The sequence below is a fragment of the Rhyacophila brunnea genome, unplaced genomic scaffold (genome assembly GCF_057557595.1).
Source record: "Rhyacophila brunnea isolate RB1 unplaced genomic scaffold, BYU_Rbru_1.0 scaffold_1, whole genome shotgun sequence".
In the NCBI taxonomy this organism is placed as follows: domain Eukaryota; kingdom Metazoa; phylum Arthropoda; class Insecta; order Trichoptera; family Rhyacophilidae; genus Rhyacophila; species Rhyacophila brunnea.
Window position 1 is genome coordinate 65559966 of NW_028232751.1, and position 10223 is coordinate 65570188.

The following is a 10223-nucleotide window of genomic DNA, read 5'->3' on the forward strand; positions in this document are numbered from 1 at the left end:
ACAATCGGATGAATGCAATAGGAACGCATACGAATAGAAAAATATAGAATAGAAGAAGAAGAAGATGGTTGTACTAATTCAAAAACCATTGCGGGTGTTACCACAAAAACTGACGAAGGTTTCATTGCAATCGGATGAATGGTATAGGGACCATACGAATAAAAGAAGATAGAATGAAGAAGAAGAAGAAAGAGAAGAAGAAGAAGATGGTTGTACTATTTTAGAAACCTTTGCGGGTGTTAACACAACAACTGACGAAGGTTTCATCGCAATCGGATGAATGGTATACGAACCATACGAATAAATGAAGATAGAATGAAGAAGAAGAAGAAAATGATGATTTTTCTAATTCAGAAACCTTCATGGGTGTGCATACAACCACTTACCAAAATTTCATTGCAATCGGATGAATGGTATAGGAACCATTCGAATAGAAAAATATAGAATAGAAGAAGAAGAAGAAAAAGATGATGATTTTTCTAATTTAGAAACCTTTATGGGTGTGCATACATCCACTTACCAAAATTTCATCGCAATCGGATGAATGGTATAGGAACGCATACGGGACAGACAGACAGACAGACAGACAGACATACAGACAGACAGACATTCATTTTTATATATTAGTATAGCTTATACTCTTCGCGCAAGTGCAAGCAATAAGTTTACAAAGTTTTATCGCAATCGGATGAACGGTATGGCTGCGCATTCAATACGAACAAACAAACACACAAACACACAAATATTAATTTTTATATATTAGATATAGATAATATAATATACAGATTTTTCATATAAAAAATAGTGCCAGGCAGCTAAATATTAATGTATAATTTACAAGTTTTTCGAATTATTTTCAGAATTTTGAAATTCCCATAATAATTTTGTAACTTAGAAGGTTATTTTTAAAAAAAATAATCAAAAATAAAGACGTTTCTTACAAAAATAAGAGATGGCTGCATTCTGCAGAATGCACATTCTAAAAAAAATCATTTTACTCAAAACACCTGGACTGCTAAAACACCAAAATTTCATAGATAATATGCTTTTATCTCTTCAAAAGTTATACAAAATCATATATTATTATATAGGTATATAATATCTATCATTCAAAAAGTATACACAGTATACAGAGGCTTTGCTGATGTAGAAACACAATTTACATAAAAGTGCTTCTATCTCTGTTTGAGGTTTGTGTGGCTCGGCTGCTTTGTGCATAACTACGCTCAATTATTATATTACCTAATATGGCGTTTTAGTAAGAGATAGGAACTTACCTACCTATTAACCGTACACTGCATGACATTTTCTTTTTGAAAGATAAAAATATATGTGTTGTGAATTGTGGTAAAAACCATGGGAAAAAAAATATTACTTTTTGTATTTTTTTATTCAAATAAATAATATGATGCCAAATAATGGCATCTGCATGTGATAGGATGAAGTACAGTTTTTAATTCGTCCTCTACTTGTCATTCAATGCTCATTTTCAGAAATTCATTCTGGAAAAGAATTTAGAAATTGAGAACCAAATCATTACCTATTGTGGCAACACTTTTTTAACACTTAAATCGATCCTGTCTGTCACGTAACACGTGGCTTCTAGAATATATACCCTTAAAATGGATGTAAAGCAAAAATGTGATGGAGAACACTCCGATATAGAAGGCAAGCATTTGCTTGACACGCTGAATAGCCATTGCAACAACTCAGACCCTCGCATTCATGTAACGCAAGAGAATGCGGACGTTTCAAGTTGCAATTTCGAGGTTAGTTTTTGGAAACTAAAATATTTTATAATAATATTAGATTGAGAATAACTATGATTGTTTTAATTGTATAAATTTATTATTTATAATTTTAATTGTGTTAACAAAATGTAATAATGCTTCTTTCAGTACCTTAATATGGCGGACCTCTCTAATATAAAATCTAAGACAGATGATCAACCAGCTGTCATCAAGCGCGAGATTATTGAAGATATATCACACCCATTATATGATGATGAATACCCTCAACCGGGTTGTTCGAATTCAGATTACAGGCCAATACATCAGGTACGTTCAATTGTACGTAGGTATATGTGCCGTTTTCTTCCCTTGATGCCGTATTATATTGAAGGTTTGATGTAGTAATGCATCTTTGAAACTTTATAAGGAACTATTATATTATAATTCGGTCAAAATTGTTTCATTTATTGATTGCGGAGTAGATTCGACCTATCGGCGATTGCTAAAACAGATATTTTGAGATAGTATTGAGTAGGTATATAAATCTTTTGTTAAATCACGTAAGTATATTTTAATATGATGATTTATACATCACAATCATTCGAATGTAAAGAAATAATTAATGCGATTATATAAAATTGCGATCAATTGTATGGTGAATAAAATTAATCGCCCGTGAGCCCTTTTTCGGTAGGTAATACAAGGTAAGCCTATTGTCTATTAAAAACTACTTGCAGCCATAAAATACCATAAACGGAAGAAATATCTGACCAATAATTCTATTTTCAAAACTTTTTGAAACAAATTAATGTTGTAAGCCTCAAATTTTACTAAATTCCAGCGTTCCACTGCTCTGCTCATGCGTTATAAGCAAACCGGAATAGTTTTAGATTTAACGTTTAGTTCACTGTGCCAGAAAACTTCAAACCATTTTCATACCGTTAAACCACTTCTCACGATCTGTCAAAGTAATAACTGTCTAGACAGGACCTAACCTAAAAATGATAGTCATTTATTATATTTCGTACCTATGTCATATTCTCTACATAATATTGCGTTACCTATGAACATTATAATATTGTTATGATTAAGAAAAATTGAGATTCTGCATTTATATATCGTAAGATGTTCATATTAATCTTTTAGACATGTACACAGTAGGAGTTCAGTAGAATTAGGAAGGTATATTATAGCGTAGTAACCGATACCTATTATTCATTAGTAACCATATGCGAACAGTAAACCGATTTAGGTCGTATTGTCCCATGATTCCACCTAAATTTTCTATGCATAGAGTTCAATTCGATATCATCACTTGTTTGGTTTTTAGTGAGAGGTGGTGGGGGTCGCTACTCGACCGAGAAATTACACTGACTCGACTAAATGATTTTACTTAAGTATTCGACTCAATTTATTTTCTGTTCGTATACGTTTAGTTACTAAATTACTCGCCTCTCGACTAAACTACTCGCCTGATCCGAACCTTTCGAATTGGATACCGTTCGAAGCAAGATACTGTTGCGTTTTGCTTCTTGATTGCGCACCTCTTCGTTCAAAATATGCCCTGCAGGTGTTGAGTCTTTACGATTGAATAGGCACTATAATTGAAGTAGGGAGTAAAATTATGTTAACGCGCGTGTTTGAACATGTACCGTTTAAAAAAAAAAAAAAATTCAGTTAGGTACATGTTCAAACACGCGCGTTAACATGATCTTACTCCCTACTTCAATTTTAGTTTGTGATTTTATGCCCACGGCCGTATGTTGTAGCTTAACCACTGGGGGATGACAAAAGAATTGGCGTATTTAAAAAAAAGCACTACCTTATTCTTAGGTCAATAATTATTATTATAAAGCAATCATTATTCGTAGGATGTTTATCACACTTGAATGGTCAAAAACATAGATTATAATTAGTATCTTTAGAATTATCTTCAAATGTGTTAATCTTGCCCATTTTTTTAGTAATAAAATGCCTAATTCCTTTAAAATTTGGGATCACAGAGATTATCAATATAATTTTTTATCGTAAATATTTTACTAAAATTATCTCGTCATAAATTATACTAATGGGTTTATAAATGCGTTTAAAAATTAATAAATGTAAAAAATCTTAACACCACTGCACAGTTATGTACTGAAATATGACTATATTCTAAAACGTTAGAGCGAGAGGTTTAAAATAATACTATGTTATGTAATAAAAATACTTTATGCAGTCATCAAATGTTTAAAATAGATATAAAAGATAATAAGGCTTCAAAATTATGTAAATAGATTATCTACAACGTTTAAGGTATGTCCAGGATCATGCTTTGAAAATAGAACAAAAGCTCCATTTTGATATACGCTGAGCATGTCCCCCCTTAAGGGAATTATATTTTTCGTTAAGCGTTTAACTTTAGCCTGCAAATTTAAAATTTTAGAAGCACGCTCACCAAGCAGCAGATCCTTTTTTATTATCGACTTCCTCAGTCTTACCTTCCTGGGTTTATCAAAGACATAATCCAAGTCCGATGACAATATTAATTCATCTTCTGCATGAGTAGGATGAATTTCGTCATTGAGTCCAGACTCCATGCGAATGACTGAATCACTGTGGTGTGCAACTGTCTCTCCCTGATTGACAGAATATGATGTTCCGGCATCAATGCTGAATAAATTCTGAAAAAAATACATTAGTTTTAATTATAAAGCTGAATGATCATGTCTATGAATGGAAATACGTTATTTTTAAGATTTCGGCTTCATGTATGAACAACAAAATAATATGCATATTAGCAAAACTTTACATTCTTTATGTTTTAAATTAAATTTCTCATAAATTCTAATCACTTTCTCATACAATGACTTCGATACTGCTTTGTCCAAAAATTGCCCTTCTAGGTGGTCATAGTGCAGAAACTTTGCATTCTTTATGTTGGTTGATTTTTTATATTATTAGTATAAATGTTTTGATTGATTTATGTTTGTATTTTATTTCTTGATAGACTGCGCTCGTAAACCGCGACATGGATTGTATGATAGCACCTGATATCTTTGAGAGACAATCTGCACAGTCGTTTGGTGAAATTGAAGTGCAAGAAATGGACATCAAAAAGGAAATAGCGCTTTCTTCTGCGAAACAAGTCCGTCTGAGGTTGAACAGAGCTTCATTTTTCGCTAGAAATTTTGTTTGCAACGTGTGTTGTATTTTTTTTTCATCCGCGCACATTTTGAAGTACCATAGACGTATGCACGATGCGCCGCTGACTTTCGATGAAGTGGCTTTTCCATGCCCACAAGCCGTCGACCAAAGCAGTCACTTGTATGAAAAGTTTGATGCGTCGACGTTTGCAAGTGATTCACAGGTAACTCATATAATAAACATGCTCATTTGATTATTGTTGTTAAGTATGAATAATGTATTATATATTTTCATCTGATACGTATCTTATACTATACTAAACTCATATATATATATTTTTTTATGTAATACAAAATGGGTATCATCCAGCGGCAAATGGTGTACATAGGCTGCTAATATGCTCACAAAACTTCTTCGTTCTTATCTACGTTTTTGTTTTTATTGTACTAAGACTAAAATAATTTACTGATGATTAAAATTGAACAAATTGGTTTGGTATAGGCCAGGCTTAATGCATTTTAAAAAACTAACCCAGCCATCTGTAATATGTAGTCCTAATTGAACTAAAACAAACAAGTATGACCGCAAGAGCACACTATTGTCTCGGGATTGCCCATAACATTGGAATGTCGTTCGGTGATTATACATTCACCTGCCAAATTAAGTCATACATTGGCGACCAATTATTGAAAAAAGAGCTCTGGGGGACCCTTCAGGCTAATCGTAATGATGATACTGTTACATAATATTTATAATGTTATTTTCAGAAGTGTGACAATGGTCTGATGAATATTAAGTATGAGAATAATGATGAGGGAGTCATCATCAAAGAAGAATTTGTTGAGAATGCAATCCACCAAATTGATGATGAATTAACCCAACCTGGGTACTCTAATCTACAATACATGTCATTATACCAGGTATGTTTAATAACGAAATTTGTTTTTTTAAGTCAGATAGAATTTTAAATTGTAAAAAATGCACAAAATAAATTTTAATATTGTTTTTTTGAAAATTCGATACATTTATGGCTTTACGAATTTAAAAATGATTTCGGGCATGTGGCCACCACAGTTATTCTCGATTAATAAAATTATGGTTGTCCAATTTGGACAACTTTATTAGAGTACTAATGGCCGTATAGTACTGGAAATTGGCTTGTTGGCAAAATTTGGCTTCCAATGCGTTAAATGCTGCAGGTTTATAAGCATATACCAGTGACTCCACAAAGCTTCACAGGTAATAATCCAGAGATATCAAATCGCACTTTACAAACGACATAGTATCAGAACTATATTAGTGAACATTGGAACATAAGTATATTTTATTGATAGTATTGCTTTGAATATATTAACATTCCTATTCATTTTGTAGATTTCTACCCAGAAATGTTTTGCAGTACGTAAGAGTAAACCATTGGATATCGTTAAAAAAGATACGGTGGATAATGACCCGAGTAACAACAAACTAGCACATGCAATCAATAAAAACAGAAAAATGATGTTGCAGCATTCGGAAATAACCATCGATGAACAGAACATAAAACATGAATTTAAGAAATTATACTTGCCAAAGGAGGTTCAAATTAAGTTGAGAAGAGTTACATATTTTCCACGTAACTTTATTTGTAATAATTGTTGTGTAGTGTTTGAAACTGTCAAACATCTGAATCATCACTACGTTTCGTGCATAAAGTCTCAGCATCTTAAGTCATACATAACGCATATTGGTGAAAAATCAATCCAATGCGATGTGTGTTTTAAAAAATTCATCACAAAAAGTGAACTCAAAAAACATAAAATGAACCATACTAGTGAAAAACCACATCATTGCGATGTATGTTTAAAAAAATTTCTACAAATTGGTCATTTAAAAACACATAAAATGACACACACTGGTGAAAAACCACTTCAGTGCGATGTGTGTTTTAAGAAGTTCATCGTAAACAGTGATCTCAAAAGACATAAAATGACGCATACTGGTGAAAGACCACATCAATGCGAAGTGTGTTTGAAAAAGTTCACTGCAAATATACATCTCAAAATACATAAAATGACACATACTGGTGAAAAACCACATCAATGCGATGTGTGTTTTAAAAAGTTTACCCAAAATAGTGATCTCAAATTACATAAAATGACACATACGAGTGAAAAACCACATCAATGCGATGTGTGTTTTAAAAAGTTTTGCAAAAAGGGTGTTCTCAAATTACATAAAATGACACATACGGGTGAAAAACCACATCAATGCGATGTGTGTTTTAAAAAGTTCATTAAAAAGGGTGTTCTCAAAAGACATAAAATGACACATACGGGTGAAAAACCACATCAATGCGGTGTGTGTTTAAAAAAATTTCTGCAAATTGGTCATTTAAAAACACATAAAATGACACACACTGGTGAAAAACCACTTCAGTGCGATGTGTGTTTTAAGAAGTTCATCGCAAATAGTGATCTCAAAAGACATAAAATGACGCATACTGGTAAAAGACCACATCAATGCGATGTGTGTTTTAAAAAATTTCTCCAAATTGGTGTTTTAAAGACACATCAAATGACACATACTGGTGAAAAACCACATCAATGCGATATGTGCTTTAAAAAATTTCTGCATATTGGTGCTCTCAAAAGACATAAAATGACGCACACTGGTGAAAAACCACATCAATGCGATGTGTGTTTTAAAAAGTTCATCGCAAATAGTGATTTTAAAATTCATAAAATGACACATACTGGTGATAAACCTCATAAATGCAAGGTATGCCCATATAGATGCTCGCGACTTAGTAGTCTTGAATACCATGAAATGACACACACAGGTGAAAAACCTAATAAATGCAAGGTATGCCCATATAGATGCTCACATCTTAGTAATCTTAAAAAACATGAAATGACACACACAGGTGAAAAACCTCATAAATGCATGGTATGCCCATATAGATGCTCGCGACTTAGTGAGCTTAAAAAACATGAAATGACACACATGTGAAAAACCTCATGAATGCAAGACATGCCCATATAGATGCTCGCAACTTAGTGATCTTAAAAACCATGAAATGACACACACGTGAAAAACATCATAAATGCATAGTATGCCCATATAGATGCTCGCGACTTATTGGTCTTAAAAATCATGAAATGACACACACAGGTGAAAAACCTCATAAATGCAAGACATGCTCATATAGAAGCTCGCATTAACGCATGGTATGCCCATATAGATGCTCGCGTCTCAGTGGTCTTAAAAATCATGAAATAATACAAAGGTAGGTGAAAAACCTCATAAATGCAAGGTATGCCTATATTTCTTTCGACCATGCCCGATCCTAATAGGATCATATGGGCCTCCACAGAGTGGAGGTTTGTATTGACAGATTTTTGCTTTTACGAGAAATGGATATCACTTGTTCAACCTATTAGGTCCATACTCTGACTCATACACAAATTGAAAAACAATATGTGTACTAGCCAGACCCAGGATTTGAACCTGGGACCCTCGACTCTATAGGCCGGCATTTAAGCCACTCGGCCATATAAATGCTCGCAATTCAATAATCTTAAAAGACATGAAATCACACATGCTGGTAAATAATGTTATAAATTCACCGTATGCCCATATAGATGCTCACAACTTAGTACACTCTAAATACATAAATAAAGACGTATACTGGTAAAGACCTTTTCACTGCAAGAAATGCCCATGTAGCAAAGAGATTGAAGACTGGGGAGGGAACATGCCATCATTTACGTACGAAAAACTACGACACGGACAAAAGACAGTTGATATTACTGAAAGCTGCTAGCTTTACAATCGTGTCGTAAAAAAACATGGCGGGTGCCGGATAATGAGTGTTGTATTATTATATGTTATTCGGCTAAAAAAGTTTGTATTAATGGAAGAATACAAAGGAGTAACAGCATTTCGGAACAATGTATTCATACTATTAATTTATACATTGATAGTTATTCCTAAAAGATCTTTTATAATAACAATTCACCACTTTTACAATAAACGTCAAAAATGGTTGTCTATTGTGAAAAATACCCAGAGCCGTACTCAAAATATTCGATGTGTTTTTCAAAGTAAAAACTGTTAGTGATAGTTTATGACATTCATTATTTACATAGATTTATATTTCATTTCAGAGTTAAATATATTTTTAAGAATAGTTAAAACAAAAAATGTATTTATATGAAGTAGGTATTGCCATCAAATATATCCTCCCCCCCCAAAGGATGCCCCAAATCACGCGTCAAGACTCTATTCCAAATTAACAATATAATCAAAGACCCCACTAGTATACCCCGACTAAAGGTTTGGCTTTCCTGACTTACAACATAGTAATATTATGGCAAAACGCATTATACCTGAACGGTCGAGGCCGATGACATTTTACAAACCCTAAGTAAAATGTACGGTCAGCCAGCCGAAGACCTTCCCTTTCCCCTCTCCGCGCCATCTCATACCGCCCTTAGATTTTTGATTTAGATAATGGTTGCCCAGTGCAGATTCTCCGGCGATAGTAGAAAGTACCTCGTGTCACGCTTCGGCGTGTCCACGCGGCCTTCCTCATTCCTCAACACAAAAGTGCAGGCCGCACGTGTTCTTAGTTCTTTTTATTAATTCTGTGAACCCCTTTTACCATTATTACGTTAATAGTGATCCATTTAACTACCCTTGAAACGAATCACGCGTCCGAAAAAAGTGTTTTGGCGCCAACACCGCCGGTGTGGTCCTCAAGTATAACGCCCGTGCCGTGTCTAATTTAAGATCTCGACGTAACCTCTATTAAAAAATTATCAATTTTCATCCCAATGTAATTACATCCCATGTTTGTATGATCTGTAAATAAAAAAAAATAGTTCCGCGGGGAACTGTCGAAATTAAAAAGTTTCTGTGTTGTAATTTATCTTCCCCAACCTGACGTGGTGCTGGATCAGGACATCTACCAAGATACACGTGAGTCTTTATCCCCCGTATCAGTATCTAATGAAGTATTTATATTGTAACAATTTAATGTTATAATTTTTTTAATAATAATATTATAATATGCAAAATATTGTATGTAATTATCTATATAATCAAATTTTCAACATACCTGTATTTTGTGTTTAATAGGTTTATATAAACAAGTTATTTTATAAACAATATGTCAAAAACGAACCCATGTTATATTTTTATTTCATAAAATATTTTCTAAATACACATGTGAAAATAGGTACCTAGGTAATATAATAAACCTTTTTTGATTTGTAATTCGGTCTCTGTGTAATTATTTGTGTTTTTTATTTTACAGTTTTAGCTAAACAATAATACTATGTTATTTTATATAGAACAATACGTAAAAAGCAAGACCATATTTTT

At 33.1% G+C, this 10223-nt stretch overlaps 1 protein-coding gene across 1 annotated transcript; it reads left to right on the forward strand.

The window, feature by feature from the left end:
• Nucleotides 1-6740: 6740 nt before the first annotated feature.
• On the forward strand, nt 6741-9188 carry LOC147080139 (uncharacterized). The gene is made up of 2 exons (XM_085946606.1): nt 6741-7364; nt 9060-9188. The coding sequence occupies exons 1-2, from the start codon at nt 6741-6743 to the stop codon at nt 9186-9188; spliced, it is 753 nt and encodes a 250-aa protein (XP_085802732.1).
• The last annotated feature ends 1035 nt before the right edge of the window (nt 9189-10223 follow it).

What these genes read in the sequence shown, in the direction of transcription:
- LOC147080139 (XM_085946606.1), top strand. Translation starts at nt 6,741, where the DNA reads ATGACACACACTGGTGAAAAACCACTTCAGTGCGATGTGTGTTTTAAG. An exon ending in AAAGACCACATCAATGCGAT is followed by an intron (nt 7,365 to 9,059) that starts GTGTGTTTTAAA and finishes TATATGAAGTAG; the next exon opens with GTATTGCCATCAAATATATC.